The 17,633-nt window shown below is 39.5% G+C and overlaps 2 protein-coding genes across 2 annotated transcripts; both read right to left on the reverse strand.

The window, feature by feature from the left end:
• Nucleotides 1-277: 277 nt before the first annotated feature.
• On the reverse strand, nt 278-1,231 carry LOC116567944 (olfactory receptor 7G2-like). The gene has a single exon (XM_032303332.1). The coding sequence runs from the start codon at nt 1,211-1,213 to the stop codon at nt 278-280; it is 936 nt and encodes a 311-aa protein (XP_032159223.1). The 5' UTR covers nt 1,214-1,231.
• Nucleotides 1,232-15,599: 14,368 nt separating this feature from the next.
• Nucleotides 15,600-16,571, reverse strand: LOC116567949 (olfactory receptor 7G1-like). The gene has a single exon (XM_032303345.1). It carries the CDS (start codon nt 16,551-16,553, stop codon nt 15,600-15,602), a length of 954 nt encoding a protein of 317 aa, XP_032159236.1. The 5' UTR covers nt 16,554-16,571.
• Between the last annotated feature and the right edge of the window lie 1,062 nt (nt 16,572-17,633).

The following is a 17,633-nucleotide window of genomic DNA, read 5'->3' on the forward strand; positions in this document are numbered from 1 at the left end:
CCTCACAAAATCACTACTACAAGAACCCCTGACTCTGGTTCTGCTTTTAGGGACTCTGACTCAGAAACTGAGATTAGAGATTTGAAACCACTTGCTAAACACCACATTGCTGGATAAAGTGCAAATTAGTTTTCCACATCAAATTAAAATGCACATGGCCATTATGCGATCTTGTAATTTCAGAAGGTGATGATTCAAGAATCAGATATTCTGGCTCATTATGTATTTTTTGTCACTTTGACTCATTCTAGAAACCAGTCCAATGCCAATGACACAATCACAGAAGAGGTGTCCTACTTGTAAGTTTCTTCAAGGCTCCCTTCATGTCCCTGTTCCTCAGGCTGTAGATGAAGGGGTTCATCATCTGAGGGACCACAGAGTACATCACTGAGGCCACTGCAGTGTTTCTGGAAGAGTTAGTGAAAGCAGAACTAATGTACACTCCCAAACCTGTCCCATAGAACAAAGACACAACTGACAGGTGAGACCCACAGGTGGAAAAAGCTTTATACTTTCCACCTGCTGATGGAATGCTCAAAACAGAGGACACTATCTGAGTGTAAGAGAAAATGATTCCACACAGAGGAATACCACCAAATATGCTCGTTGCAAAATATATCAGGATGTTATTGATGAGGGTATCAGAACATGCAAGCTGGATGACCTGAACAACTTCACAAAAGAAGAGAGGGATTTCAAGGTCTGTGCAGAAGGTCAGCTGTAACACCATCAGACTGTGCATCAGGGCATCCACAATGCTAAAGGAGAAGGAGAGTAGAACCAGCAGGCTACAGAGGCGGGAGTTCATAATGACTGTGTACCTCAGTGGATGACAAATGGCCACATAGCGGTCATAGGCCATTACTGCAAGGAGAAAACTTTCCAAACCACCAAAAGCCAGGATAGAGTAGATCTGTGTGAGGCAGCCTGCATAAGTGATGCTCTGAATCTGTGCCCGGATGTTCACCAGCATCTTTGGGACGGTGGTTGTGCTTAAACAGATGTCAGTAAAGGACAGGTTGGAGAGGAAGAAGTACATGGGGGTGTGGAGGTGGGAGTCAGAGATGACAGCCAATATCATGAGCAGGTTTCCCAGGATGGTGACCAGGTATATGGACAGAAACAGAATGAAGAGAAAGGGCTTCAATTCTGGGTCCTCTGTCACTTCCATAAGGAGGAATTCTGAAACCCCTGTTTTGTTTCTGAGTTCCATGTTGTTGATGAATCTGACAGAGAAGGTGGAGTGACAGCACAATCAAATATGTATTTTCTAGACGAGCAGGAGAAGCACCACCAGAGACAAACACTGTCTTGGGATGGGATGGAGACTAGTAAAGAGGGATAAGAAGTAGGTGCCCTCAGGATGCCTGGGTGGCTCATTCAGTTAAGTGCCTCCCTTTGGCTCAGGACATGATCCCAGGGTCCTGAGATCAAGTCCCACATCAGGCTCCCTGTTCAGCAGGGTGTCTGCTTCTCCCTGTGCCTTGCTGCTCCCCACTGCTTCTGCTCTGTAGCACTCTCTCTCTATCTCTCTGAAATATAAAATCTTTAAAAAAAGAAGTAGGTGCCTTCTGTATGTAGTTATTCTGTTCCTTTATCAAAAGCCTGAAGCTGATACAGCAGAGTGTCATCCACATTAATTTCCAAAAAGGCCAAGAGACGGCCTTTTTTTAAAAAAAAAAATACACTATATATACTGTTCTGGTTACTTGAAACATTTGGTAATTTTATAAAGAGAAACAGACTGGGGATGCAGCTGAAGACTCGTCTGGCTCAGGAGGCAAGCAACTGAGATAATACGTAAGTATGTCAAGAACCAGGAATATTTTATTGATGTACAATACACATAATAAAAATATACCATCTACAAATCTAAACAAACAAACAAAAAAAGAACTAGGAATGGGAAGATGAAGTGAAATTTACTAAACTTCCTGCCTCCCACAACCACCAGATTGCAAGTAAATGTCAGATAATTTTATAACAGCCATCCTGTTTTATAAAAATGTATTTCTACCCAGTAGGAAAATGGTCCTGGCAATAGTGTGTATAGTACAGTATGATATTAGTAAATCAGTAGTACTTGAGATTGGGGTAAAAGCACAAGAAAACATGTGAAGAAGATGACATGCAGGAGGACCCTGGTGACATGGTTCTAATCATTTGATGCATGAAGTCTTCACAGCTTCCTCCGGATGGAACTGTAATAATATATCTACCCTCATTTCCAAACATTGACTAACGGACATCGGATTACCTGGTGGCCATCGTAGAATGATTCGACATTTTCTCTGAATGTACCAAATGGAAGATCAATACTCAGGAAGGGCAGAAAGACTGAGTAACCCTGAGGCTCCAGGGCAAGAAGGATCATCTATGAAATGAGGCTCAGGTGTACTACTTCTTTTCTGGAGAAGAACTGTTAAAGCAAGTGGTCACAGGCAGACTGCAGTGTCTGTATCCCTAGAGGTTCAACTTCCAGAGCTCCTCATTAGCCAAGCAATTTTATTGTCATTGTGATCCAGGGCAGTGCAAATCCTTCAAGACCAAGACTCCAGAGGGAGGAATTCGGGATGACTGCTTTTCTGATTCTGAGGCTGGGTATATACCATTCACTATATAGTATGTATAAATAAATGCGAAAAAAATCTTAAAATGTATATGGAAACACAAAAGACTCCAAGGAGTCAAAGCAATCTTGAACAAGAAAAACAAAGTAGGAGGCAATACACTTCCTTATATCAAGCTACATATGAAAACTATAGTAATCATAACAGTGTAATACTGGCATAAAAGGGGGTGCCTGGGTGGCTCAGTGGGTTAAAGCCTCTGCCTTTGGCTTGGGTCATGATCTCATGGTCCTGCAATCGAGCCCCACATCGAGCCCCTGATGACTCTCTGCTCAGCAGGGAGCCTGCTTCCTCCCCTCTCTCTCTCTGCCTGCTTGTGATCTCTGTCTGTCAAATAAATAAAGAAAATTTAAAAAAATGCTGGCATAAAAGCAGACACAGAGCCCAATGGAATGGAATAGTGAGTCAATAAATAAACTGACACATATATAGTCAACTAATCTTTTACAAGGGTTCCAAGAATATTCAATAGGGAAGAGGTAGTCTCTTCAACAAATGGTATTAATAAAACTCAATGGGGAGCCTGCTTCTCCCTCTCCCTGCCCCTGCTCATCCCCTCTCTCTCCCTTTCTCTCTCTCCCCTCAAATAAATAAAACCTTAAAAAAAAGGAAAAGAAAAGAAAACTGGGTATCTACATGCACAGGAATGAAATTGGATACTTATCTTACACGATACCAAAAAGAAAAACCAATTATGAAGTCATATAGTATTTGTCTTTCTCAGTCTGACATATTTCACTTAGCTTCATACCCTCTAGATCCATCCATGTTGTCTCAAATGGCACAATATCATCCTTTTTATGGTTGCCTAATAGTCCATTGTATATGTATACCAAATCTTCCTTATCTTTTCTCATCTATTGATGGATGAGGAGGAGTGGGAGCTATGGGCTTCCAGTAATGAAATGAATAGGTAATGGGAATAAAAGGCACAGCATAAGGAATACAGTCAATGATACTGTAATAGCAATGTGTCAGGATAGGTGCCAGCTACACTTGTTGTGAACACAGCATAATGTAAAAACTTGTTGAATCAGCATGTTGTATGCCTGAAACTAACGTAGCACTGTGTGTCAACCTTACTCAAATACAAAAAGAAAAAGAAAAACAGCGAGATAGATATTTAAAAATCAACTTGAATGGATTAAAGACTTAAACAGAAGATCTAAAATCATAAAACTCCTAGGATAAAACACAAGGAAAAAACTCCTTAACATGGTATTGGCAATGTGTTTTTGGTATGACAGGAAAAGCACAGGCAACATAAGAAAAAAAAATAAACAACTTGGACACATTGTACTAAAAACTTTGCACAGCATAAAGAAAGAAACAACAACATGAAAAGACAACCTACAAAATTGGAGAAATATTTGCAAACCACACATCTGTTGAGGAGCTAATATCCAAACTAAGAGCAAAAAAAAAAAAATAGCAACCCCATTAAAAAAATGATGAAAGAAACTAAAAAGACATTTCTCCAAAGAAACATACAAATGGCCAACAAACATATGAAAAGATGTTCAAAATGACTAATAATCAGGGAAATGCAAATCAAAACCACAACGTGAAGTCACCTTACACATGTTAGGATGGCTACTGAAGAAGGAGAAGGGGAAGAGGAAGAAAAGAGGAAGAAGAAGTGTTGTCAAGTGTATGGAGAAAACAAAACCTGGTGCACTGTTGGTGGGATTTGTAAACTGGTAGAGCCCTATGGAAAACACTACGGAGATACCCCAAAAAGTTCAAAATATAACTACCATTTGAGCCAGCAATCCAACTTCCAGGTATATACTCAGGTGTATTGGAATCAGGATCTCAAAGAGATACCTGCACTCCCATGTTTGTTGCACAGCATCATTCACAATAACTAAGATATAAAACTGATCTAAATGTTTATTAATGCATGAACGGGTAAAGAAAATGAAAAAATATACAGTGGAAAAAAGACAGTCTCTTCAATAAGTGGTGCTGGGAAAACTAGGCAGCTATATCTAGAAGAATGACACTCGACCATTCTCTTACACAGTACACAAAGATAAACTCAAAATGGGTAAAAGACCTCAATGTGAGGCAGGAATCCATCAGAATCCTAGAGGAGAACATAGGCAGTAATCTCTTCGATATCAGCCACAGCAACTTCTTTCAAGATATGTCTCCAAAGGCAAAGGAAAGAAATGTGAAGATAAACTTTTGGGACTTCATCAAAGTCAAAAGCTTCTGCACAGCAAAGGAAACAGTCAACAAAACAAAGAGGCAACCCACGGAATGGGAGAAGATATTTGCAAATGACAGTACAGACAAAGGTTGATATCCAGGATCTATGAAGAACTCCTCAAACTCAACACACACAAAACAGATAATCATGTCAAAAAATGAGCAGAAGTCAAAATTAACAAAACAGGAAACAACATGTGTTGGAGAGGATGTGGAGAAAGGGGAACTCTCTTACACTGTTGGTGGGAATGCAAGTTGGTGCAGCCTCTTTGGAGAACAGTGTGGAGATTCCTCAAGAAATTAAAAATAAAACTTCCCTATGACCCTGCAATTGTACTGCTGGGTATTTACCCCAAGGATACAGATGTCATGAAAAGAAGGGCCATCTGTACCCCAATGTTTATAGCAGCAATGGCCACAGTCGCCAAACTATGGAAAGAACCAAGATGCCCTTCAACAGATGAATGGATAAGGAAGATGTGGTCCATATACATTATGGAGTATTATGCCTACATCAGAAAGGATGAATACCCAACTTTTGTAGCAACATGGACGGGACTGGAAGAAATTATGCTGAGTGAAATCAGTGAAGCAGAGAGAGTCAATTATCATATGGTTTCACTTATTTGTGGAGCATAACAAATATCATGGAGGACAAGGGATGTTAGAAAGGAGAAGGGAGTTGGGGTAAATTGGAAGGGGAGGTGAATCATAAGAGACTATGGACTCTGAAAAACAATCTGAGGGGTTTGAAGTGGCGGGGGTGTGGGAGGTTGGGGTACCAGGTGGTGGGTATTATAGAGGGCACAGATTGCATGGAGCACTGGATGTGGTGAAAAAATAATGAATACTGTTTTTCTGAAAATAAATAAATTTTAAAAATTTTAAAAAATGGGCAGAAGATATGAAGAGACACTTCTCCAATGAAGACATACAAATGGTTATCAGACACATGAAAAAATGTTCATCATCACTAGTCCTCAGGGAGATTCAAATTAAACCACATTGAGATATCACCTTACACCAGTTAGAATGGCCAAAATTAGCAAGATAGGAAACAACATGTGTTGGAGGGGATGTGGAGAAAGGGGAACCCTCTTCCACTGTTGGTGGGAATGCAAGTTGGTGCAGCCACTGTGGAGAACAGTGTGGAGATTCCTCAAGAAGTTAAATATAGAACTTCCCTATGACCCTGCCACTGCACTCCTGGGTATTTACCCCAAAGATACAGATGTAGTGAAAAGAAGGGCCATCTGTACCCCAATGTTTATAGCAGCAATGGCCAACGTCGCCAAACTGTTGAAAGAACCAAGATGCCCTTCAATGGACGAATGGATAAGGAAGATGTGGTCCATATACACTATGGAGTATTATGCCTCCATCAGAAAGGATGAATACCCAACTTTTGTAGCAACATGGACGGGACTGGAAGAGATTATGCTGAGTGAAATAAGTCAAGCAGAGAGAGTCAATTTTCATATGGTTTCACTGATTTGTGGAGCATAACAAATATCATGGAGGACAAGGGGAGCTAGAGAGGACAAGGGGGTTGGGGGAAATTGGAAGGGGAGGTGAACCATGAGAGACTATGGACTCTGAAAAACAATCTGAGGGTTTTGAAGGGGTTGGGGGGGTGGGAGGTTGGGGTACCAGGTGGTGGGTATTATAGAGGGCACGGATTGCATGGAGCACTGGGTGTGGTGCAAAAATAATGAATACTGTTATGCTCAACATAAATAAAAAATAAATTTTAAAAAATGAGGTATATATTCACAACAGAATATTATTTAATCTTAAAAAAAAAGAGATCTTGCCATTTGTGACAACATGGATAGACCCAGAGGATATTATGCTAAGTGAAATAAGCCCAACAGGGAAAGACAAATGCTGTACGGTATCACTTACATGTGGAATCTAAGATAGTCAAAAGTCTTGGAAGCAGAGTCAAATGGTGGTTGCTACTGGCTTGGGAGAGAGGTAAATAGAGCAGTGATGGTCAAAGGGTACAAAGTTTCAGTTGTACAAAATAAGTAAGTTCTGGAAATCTGCTCTATACCATAGTGCCTACAGCTAATAATAATGTACTGTATGTTTGAAATTTTCTAAGAGGGCATATCTTATAATTAAGTAGTCTTATCACAAAAATAATCATTAAAAAATAAGAGGGGCTGCCTGGGTGGCTCAGATGAGCCTTCAGCTCACGTCGTGATCTCCAAGTCTTGGGACTAAGCCCCATATTGGGCTCCCAGCTCAGGGGCGAGCCTGCTTCTCCCTCTCCCTCTGCCTCTCCCCCCGCTTGTGGTCTCTTTGTCTCTCTCTTTCTTAAAATGAATAAATAAAATATTTTAAAACATATAATTAATAAGAATGGGGATGAGAGGAAACTTTGGAAATGATGGATATGTCTATGGTCTTTATGGTGGTAATGGATTCTCAAGTATTAACACTTACCCAAACTCATTGAGTTGTGTATGTTACTTTGTACAGCTTGTTTACATGCCAATCACATCTAAAATAAAGTGCTTTTGTAAGTTAATTTAATCATGGTTGCACTATAAAAAATCCATCACAGAAGTTCAGATCCTCCTTTTTTTTCCCCCCTAATTGGGCCCCACTAAAGTTTGGGTCAGGCAGCTTTGGGGAGTGCCTCCTGAAGGTATTCAGAAGATAGGTACCGACTCCTATTTCCTGGGTTAAGATGATAGCTTTTTTATTTTATTTTATTTTATTTTATTTTTTCCATGTTCCAAAATTCATTGTTTATGTACTAGATTATTGACCTTGGATCCTTTCAAACAGGGGAGGCCTAATTCGCTCAGTCCTGGGTGTGTCCATGTATTGTCTGTAATTCTTATGAGGTATTGATTTAGAAAAATTCTCTAATGATTTAAGATTTGTATTTATTTGATAGAGAAAGAGAAAGCACACAAGCAGGGGGAGCTGCAAAAAGAGGGAGAGGGAGAAGCAGGCTCCCCACTAAGCAGGGAGCCTGATGTGGGACTCGATTCCAGGACCCCGAGATCATGACCCCAGCTGAAGGCAGTTGACTAATGGACTGAGCCAACAAGGCACCCCTCTCTAATCATGTCTTAAAGGTAAATATCTCATCAGGGGTTGCCTGGATGGCTCAGTTGATGGAGCATCAACTCTTGATTTCCAGACTGTGAATTTGAAACCCATGTTGGGTGTGAAGATTACTTTAAAGAAAAAAAAAAACTCATCAGGATCCTAATGTTTAAAGATGACTAGTGGGGCACCTGGATGGCTCAGTCAGTTAGGCATCTGACTCTTGATTTCAGCTCAGGTCATGATCTCAGAGTCATGAGATCAAGCCCTGCACTGAGATCCACACTCATAGTGGAGTCTGCTTGTCCCTCTCTCCTCTCCTGTGCGTGCGCGCTCTCTCTCTCTCTCTCTCTCTCATGGATAAATAAGTAAAATCTTTTTAAAAAGAATAAAAAATAAAATAAAGATGAATAGCAATATAAAACTCTGCTTCACCAATGAGGAAATCTGAGCCATGCATGGAGTTGTGAAAATAAGCAACTATATCAGAAATGATCATTTGGACTATAAATTTGGACTCAGAAACACCTGAGTTTATTCCAGGTTTCAGCACATACTTTGGAAATAAGGAGATGTTTACAACTAGAAAACATCACCCAACATAGTGCTTCACATATAGGATCTTCTTACTACTGCCTATAAGAATTTGTTAGGTGCTCCTGGGTGGCTCAGTCAATTAAGTGTCTAACCCTTGATTTCAGCTCAGGTTATGACCTCAGGGTTGTGAGACTGAGCCAAACACTGGCTTCACACTGGGTAAGAACCCTGTTTGGGATTCTCTCTTTCCCTCTTCCTCTGCCCCTCAATCCCACTCTCTCTCTCTCCTAAGGAAAAAGAAAATGTTTATGGCATGACAGTGATTGGACAAACATGCATGTTCATTATAGTGAGGGAAGTGAGGAATGGGACAAAAAAAAGGGAGAGAAAGAAAGAAAAATCCTGGCAAGGTAACAATTTTCAGGAAGGAATTTATGTGATAAAACTCCCATTGTAAATCTTGCTCACATATAGAAGCAGAGAGAGGAAACAAACCTTGGTACATTTCACTCTGGTTCACTGACTTTCACCCCTGTCTTACAACATCACTATTTATTTCCTCTTGAAGGAATAGGCATTTGCATTGTGACAGACAGACACACATACATGCACCTGCATATACACGCACACAAATACACATACGTGTGTCTGTGTGTAAACAGTTTACTACAAGGCCAAGAGACCAAACCAACTAAAGACTGTGGTTTCCTCTGGGAAAGGAAGGACAGGAATGGAGAAAAACAAAAATAGAATGCTGTCTCTAAGAAAACTATTTTATTACTTTAAGAAGAAAACTATTATGACAAATATCAAAATTTATTAATTCCAGACACAGATACACGAGTACCTGTCCTGATAGTCTGTATTAGTCTCCATTTTTTAATTTATTTTTGAAAAGACTTTATTTATTTATTTGACAGAGAGAGACACAGTGGGAATGGAAACACAAGCGGGGGGAGTGGGAGAGGAAAAAGCAGGCTTCCTGCAAAGCAAGGAGCTTAATGCAGGGCTCAATCCCAGGACCCTGGAATTATGACCTGAACCAAAGGCAGATGCTTAACAACTGAGCCACCCAGGTGCCCCTAGTCTCTGTTTTTAAATATTTAGTAGGTTACTGAAGAAGGGCCAGCACGAGAGAGATAGCTTTATAGGATTTACCCTGGTCCATTTCCTGTTCCAGAGTCCTCAAAGACAGGCACCAGGACCCAAACCAAGGACCATCCCTACAAAGGAGTATTAAAAAACAGACACAGAGGAACAAATATGTGCTAACCTCCTACCTCAATTCTGTGCCCAGAAATTCAACATTTTAGAGAATTCTAGAACTTTCTATAAAATTGTATGAGGGAAATTTTCTCCTGAGGATGGAAAAGGTCTCTAGAACTTTGGGTTCAGAGTAGAAAACGAGACTTATTAGGTATTGCTGCAAAAGTACATATTTATATCAGATGATGAACAATGAGGCACTCCACAGATGAGTAAGATCAGGTCATCTCCACCATGTTCTCACTCACAGACCCAAATGGACTGCCCCTTCCTATCTGAAAACCATATACTTGGGAACTTCAGATTACCTGGGTGCCATATCTAAGAAATGATACCCAGTTCTCCCTTTGATACTTCCCATGGAGAATGAAAACACAGCTCAAAGCACTAGGCCATTATACAAAATGATGATCCTTGAGAAAAGGCTCAAGTGTGCTGCCTAGTGACCTGAATAGAGCGGCCACAGGAAGACAATTTGCAGTCTCTGTGGTCCTTCAGGGTTTAGTATCCAAAGTTCCTCATTAGTCACATTCCCTTACTATCATACAGATCCCCAGGTAGTAAGAATCTTTAAGGAACAAGGCTTAGAGAAGGAAAACCTTAAAACTGGCTAACTCTTGGGAGCCTGTGTGGCTCAGTGGGTTAAGCCTCTGCATTTGGCTCAGGTCATGATCTCAGGGTCCCGGGATCGAGCCCCAGATTAGGCTCTCTGTTCAACCGGGACTCGGTGTCCTACTCTCTCTCTCTCTCTGCCTCTCTGCCTACTTGTGATCTCTGTGTCAAATAAATAAATAAAATATTTTTTGAAAAGAAAGAAAAACACACTAGCTAACCCCCTCATCCCAGGAGGCCAAAAGTATGAAATTCTTCCCCATCCACCTATTTATTTTCGTATCTATTTCAAATTCCTTTTATACACAGATGCAGTTCCCTTCTGTAATTGCATTCTCATCTTGTTTCCTAAGGTACATTCAAAGGTACCCTTTACAGCAACAACCTAAGGACGACAGACAGGACATGTAAGCTCAAAAGCATAGTTTATTACATGGCGATAGATGATAGATAGATAGATAGATAGATAGATAGGTAATACAGGTCATCTATAAAATGCATGTGGTGATATGCATGAAAATTAAGCAGATATATTAAATAAAGCAAATAAAAGCAAATTCTAAGGACTAATTCTATGTATGGTGCGTTGTATTCTGTTTCTACATATGATACTCAACAGTTTATTTTTATAATAAATGTTAACAATATATTTTATGTAAACTAGTATATTAATTCAATATATAAGCCATATAAAATTATTAATGAGATATTTTACTTTTATCCTCTTTGAAATCCAATGTAGATTTTAAACCTCGGCACCTGTCTCAGTGCAGACCACCATTCTTCATGTGCTTAGCAGCCACATGTGTGCAGTGGCTCCCCCAAGGGACGGCACAGCCTAAGAGCCTTGACCTGTATAGTCAATCATTTCTCATGTAGTCCCTATAATCAAAATGAACTGTGCATAGGAGTAGCCTCAGCAAAAAGAAAAAATGGGAGATTAGGAGGCTCAAAGCTCTTGTCCTCTCAAAATAACAGTCAGAACTGACTTTGTCAGAACTCCTAAAAACACCCAAAATTTATAGCAACAACGTAAATGCTGAATCAAGGAATAAGCAACTTCAAAATGGCAGGAAAGTTATGTGACATTTTTACCTGCCCTTTCCCCTCCCTTTTCCTGGCATGGCAATACTTAGTATGAAAATGTATGATCAGGATTAGACCCTGGTCCAGGTATTCTGAAGAACCACAGTAGATCCTTTCCCAAACCATTCTGTATGTCTGTTTTAACCTGTTTGGAAGCGACCTGAAGAACTGACACAAGGCACTCATCTCTGTTTTGCCTAACTCAGAACTCAGGCTGGAAAAGTAGTGGGTATTGTTCGAAAATACTGCAAGCTGAACTATTAGCCTATACACACTTATGGTAAAAGATTAAGTCATAACATAAAATATGGTCTGATTTGTGCTAAACCAGTGTGAAATTTAGGATCAAGCCAAGCATCTTGGCTCAAGTCATGATCTCAGGGTCATGAGATTAAGGCCCAGGCTGGACTCCATACTCCGTGTGGAGTCTGTTTGAGATTCTCTCCCTCTCCCTGCACAAAATCATACATACATACATACATACATACATACAATCTTTTGTAAAATTTTAAAAACCATAAAACAGATCAACTAAACCCCAGAGTAAAATAGGGGAATTTTTCTTTAGGAAATTAGGATGTTTAAAAGCAACCAAGTTGGAGCACCTGGGTAGCTCAGTTGGTAAAGCATCTGACTCTTGACTTTGGCTCAGGTCATGTTCTCAAGATCATGGGATCAAGCCCCACATTGGGATCCATGCTCAGCAGGGGATCTTCTAGAGATTCTCTCTCCCCCACTCTCCCTTTGCCTCTCTCTCTCTCTCTCTCTAAAATAAATAAACCTTTAAAAAATAAAGTAACATAAAAAATAAAAGCAACCAAGCATATGGGAAAATTTACAAAGCCACATGCACACTCATGGCAAGACGTATACTCAGAAAAGTACCAGAGAAGATCCTCAACTTTCACACTGATCTCTACATTCAATGCAAACCCGGATAAGTATTGAAAGAGTACTGTAGCACAGATCCAACCTGAAAAGATTCAGAGAGCTTTGTTATTTATTTTGTGCACTTTTTAATGTTTTAAAATTTTTAATTTACATGGCGAGTATACAATTTTAAAACTCCCTTTCCCACCCCATCCTACTTTTTTTGTAGTTTATTTGTATAATATTCTGGCATTATGTAACCAGTACACCCTTTTTTATGTATTTAACAACAAAAAAATACCATAGAGCTTTGTTATTTCTTTGGTGTTTGTATCACTCCTGGCATTTAAGGAATTCTCCATAACACTAGCTAAACAAAGTAAGGAACACAGATTTCAAGGACCACATAAAATAAAAATTTTAGTCCTTGCAAACATTCTGGGAAAGTTACTAAACAGACTACTACCACCATGAACAATTTTTTAAAAAGCAAATCATAGGATTACCTCATTTTTTTATGATGCACACACACAAATGTACATACCATAACTTATTAATCCATTCATCCATCACTGGACACATGGATGGACCTTGAAGGCATTATTCTAAATGAAATAAATCAGATGGGGAAAGACAAATACTCTGTGATCTCACTTATATGTAGACTCTAAAAAAAACAAAACAAAACAAAACACCTAAAGCCAAGAAAAAGAAAACAGATTTGTGGTTACCGGAGATGAGAGGTGCGATGAAGAGGAATTGGAGAGAAGTAAAAAAGTACAAATTTCTGGTTATACAATACATAAGTTCTAGGAGTATAACATACAACATGATGACTACACCTAATGTAGTCATGTAGTCATGATGACTACTGCTATATGATATACAGGAAAGTTGTTAGCATAGATCCTTCAGGTTCTCATCACAAGGAGGAAATATTTTTCTTTTCTTTTGACTGTGTCTATATCAGATAATGGATGTTAACTAAACCTACTGGGGTCATCATTTCACAATATATGTAAAACACACCATCCTGCTGTATACCTTAAACTTATACAATGATGTATGTCAATTATTTCTCAATAAAACTGTGGAAAAGAGCAAAATCTGGGGGAGATTATCATACCCAGAGCCATTACATTGTAATGTTGAGTCTGAGAAGCAGAAAGAAAAAAGAACAAAGAAAAGTGAGTAGACCCTAAGGGACCGGTGAGACACCATCAAGTGTAAAAAACATATGCATTATGAGAGTGCCAGAAGGAGAAGAGAAACAGAAGAGTAACTGAGAATAAAATGAACAAAAACTCCCCAAACAGGGTAATAGACATGAACCTAAAAAACTAGGAAGCAGAGTGAACTCCAAGAAGGGTAACTGAAAGATACTAACACTAAGGCTCATTATAATCAAACTAGCAAAGCAAAGGGAAAGAGAGAAACTTGAAAGGTGCTCATCATATACAAGAACTTAAGAGGAAATCAACTCCACACATACAAGAGGTCCTCAATAAGATTAAAAACCAATTCTCACAAGAACCATGAAGCTGAGAGGTAGTGGGATGACATATTTAAAAGTGTTGAAACAAAACTGACAACCAAGAATTTTATATTTGACAAAATGTTCCTTCTGAAAATGAGGGCGAAATAAAACATTCCCAGAAGAATAAAGCTGAAGGAGTTCAATATCACTAAACCTGCTCTATGAAAATATCTAACAGAGTCCTTTAGGTTAAAATGAAAAGACGCTAAATAGCAACTCAATTCTGTATGAAAAAAAAATTAAGATTTCGGATAAATGTGTGGGCAAATAAAAAAACAGCATTGTATTTTTAACATAAAGACAGAGCAATATAAGAGCAGAGGTTTTGTATGCTATTGAAATAAAAATGGTATGTATTCTAACTAGAGTTTTATAAACTTAGAATGTTAAATGTAATGCCCATGGTAACCATAAAGACAATTATCTGGATATATTCCAAAAAGGCAATGAGAACAAAATCCAAAATGTTCACTACAAAAAATCAACAAGGCAGCAAGGAGGGCAGTAATGGAAGAAATAAAGAAAAAAAAAGTTTCAGACATAAATAAAATAAAAATTTCAATGGAAGAATTAAGTATCGCCTTACCAGTGAGTACTTCAAACCCAAGCAGATTAAACTCTCCAGTCAAAAGGTAGAGATTGGAAGAAAGATAAAGAAAACATGGTGTGAATATAGGCTGTTTATGAAAGACTCATTATGGCTTCACAAACACAAATAGATTTCAAATTAAAAAAAAAAATACAGGCCAGGCAAATAGCCACCAAAGGAGAGCTAATCTTGGGGTGGGGGGGCAGAAATAGACTTTAAGTCAAAACTGTTAAAATAAACAAAGGAAGCAAGATGGAAAATAGATAAACAGATACACAGAAATACAGATTAAAAAGTCAGTAATCAAGACAATATAACAATTATAAACATACATACACCAAACAACAGAGCCTCAAAATACATGCAGCAAACATGACAGAAGTGAAGTAAGAAATACGTGTTTCCCCCGTAATACTAAAGAGACTTCAATACATCATATTCAACAATGCCTAGTGACCCTGGATAGACTGACAAGAAATAATGAACTTAGTATTATGCCTCCATCAGAAAGGATGAAGACCCAACTTTTGTATCAACCTGGATGGGACTGGAAGGGATTATGCTGAGTGAAATAAATCAAGCAGAGAGAGTCAATTATCATATGGTTTTACTCAGTTGTGGAGCATAAGGAATAACATGGAGGACATGGGGAGATGGAGAGAATAAGGGAGTTGGGGGAAAATCAGAGGGGGAGATGAGGCATGAGAGACTATGGACTCTGAGAAACAAACTGAGGGTTCTGGAGGAGATAGGGGTGAACCTGGTGGTGGTATTAAGAGCATGTATTGCATGCAGCACTGGGTGTGGTGCATAAACAATGAATTCTGGAACACTGAAAATAATTTTTTTAAAAAAATCACTATGTTGTATACCTGAAACTAATGTAACATTGTGTGTCAACTGCAGTTCAATAAAAAAAAATCCTGCCCCCAAAAAATGAACTTGAAAAACAGTATAAACAAACAAAACCTAACAGATACATGTAAACACTCCATCCAACAACAGTAGAAAATGCACTCTTCTCCAGAACACATGGCACATTCCCCAGGATAGATCTATGTTAGGCCACAGAGCAGGCTTCAGTAAATTTAAAAATATTGAAATCATTCAAAGTGTCTTTTCTGATCACCATGGTGTGAAGCTAGAAATCAGTAACTGAAGAACAAATGGAAACTATACAAATATGCGGAAATTAAACAACACACTCCTGAAAAAACAGTGACATTTTGCCCATGAGTTTCCTCAAGGTTCCCTTCATATCCCTGTTCCTCAAGCTGTAGATGAAGGGGTTCATCATTTGAGGGACAACAGTGTACATCATGGAAACCACTGCAGTGTTTCTGGAAGAGTTAGTGAAAGCAGAACTAATGTACACCCCCAAACCTGTCCCATAGAACAAAGACACAACTGACAGGTGAGACCCACAGGTGGAAAAAGCTTTATACTTTCCACCTGCTGATGGCATTCTCAAAACAGACGACACTATCTGAGTGTAAGAGAAAATGATTCCACACAGAGGAATACCACCAAATATGCTCATTGCAAAATATATCAGGATGTTATTGATGAGGGTATCAGAACATGCAAGCTGGATGACCTGAACAACTTCACAGAAGAAGAGAGGGATTTCAAGGTCTGTGCAGAAGGTCAGTTGTAACACCATCAGACTGTGCACCAGGGCATCCACAATGTTAATGCAGAAGGAGAGTAGAACCATCAGGCTACAGAGGCGGGAGTTCATAATGACTGTGTACCTTAGTGGATAACAAATGGCCACATAGCGGTCATAGGCCATTACTGCAAGGAGAAAACTTTCTAGACTAGCAAAAACCAGGACAAAGTAGATCTGTGTGAGGCAGCCTGTGTAAGTGATGCTCTGATTCTGTGCCCGGATGTTCACCAGCATCTTTGGGACAGTGGTTGTGCTTAAGCAGATGTCAGTAAAGGACAGGTTGGAGAGGAAGAAGTACATGGGGGTGTGGAGGTGGGAGTCCAAGATGACAGCCAGGATGATGAGCAGGTTTCCCAGGATGGTGACCAGGTATATGGACAGAAACAGAATGAAGAGAAAGGGCTTCAATTCTGGGTCCTCTGTCACTTCCATAAGAAGGAATTCTGAAACCCCTGTTTTGTTTCTGAGTCCCATGTTGTTGATGAATCTGACAGAGAAGGTGGAGTGACAGCACAATCAAATGTATGTTTTCTAGACCAGCAGGAGAAGCATCGCCAGAGACAAACACTGCCTTGGGATGGGATGGAGACTAGTAGAGAGGGATAGGAAATAGGTACCTTTTATATGCATATTATCCTTTAACAAAAACCTTAAGCTGATACAGCAAAATGCCATCCATTAATTCCCACACGGTTAACAGCTGGGCATTTTAAAAAGATTGACTATATCATTTTGGTTATTTGAAACATTTGGTAATTTTATAAAGAGAAACAGACTGGGGAGGCAGCTGAAGATTCTGTCTGGATCCCCGGAGACCTCAGAGACAAGCAACTGAGATAGTATGTCAAGAACCAAGAATGGGAAGATAAAGTGAACTTTACCAAAGATTTCCTGCCCTCTCACCTCCACAAAATTGTAAATAAATGTCAGAAACTTGTCTAATAGTCATCTTATTTTTCCCAAAAGAGCAGATTTCCACTCATTAAGAAATGGCCCTGGCCAAACTAGAGAGTGAGTACATTAGTAAATGGAGGTACTTGAGATTGGTGCAAAGTAGAAGATGTGATGAGAATGACAGGCAGGTGGACCCTGGAAGACTTGGTTCTAATCATCTGGTACACGTACTCTCGTCATGACTTCCCCTGGATGAACCTGTAGTAAAACACCTGCGCTCATTTCCAAATATCCATGTAGGTTACCTGGCTGGCTTCACAGTGGAATGATGACTGACATTTCCCCTGAATGTGCCATCTGGCAGATTTGTACTCAGAAAGGGAAGAGGGACTGAATGAGACCTAGGCTCCCGAACAAAAAGGATCTTCTATGGGAGGAGGTCCAATTATGCTACTACTTTTCATGGGAAGGATTACTGAAATAAGTGGTCACAAGCAGACTGCAGTCTCTGTATCCCTAGAGATTCAATTTCCAAAGCTCCTCATTAATCAAACAATTTCATTGTCACTGAGATCCCAGGCAAGTGCAAATCCTTCAAGAATCTGTGAGGCCCAGAGCCAGGATGTACTTCTCTCCACCTGTTTCTACTCATCTCCATTT

The sequence above is a fragment of the Mustela erminea genome, chromosome 1 (genome assembly GCF_009829155.1).
Source record: "Mustela erminea isolate mMusErm1 chromosome 1, mMusErm1.Pri, whole genome shotgun sequence".
In the NCBI taxonomy this organism is placed as follows: domain Eukaryota; kingdom Metazoa; phylum Chordata; class Mammalia; order Carnivora; family Mustelidae; genus Mustela; species Mustela erminea.

What these genes read in the sequence shown, in the direction of transcription:
- LOC116567949 (XM_032303345.1), bottom strand. Translation starts at nt 16,553, where the DNA reads ATGGGACTCAGAAACAAAACAGGGGTTTCAGAATTCCTTCTTATGGAA.
- LOC116567944 (XM_032303332.1), bottom strand. Translation starts at nt 1,213, where the DNA reads ATGGAACTCAGAAACAAAACAGGGGTTTCAGAATTCCTCCTTATGGAA.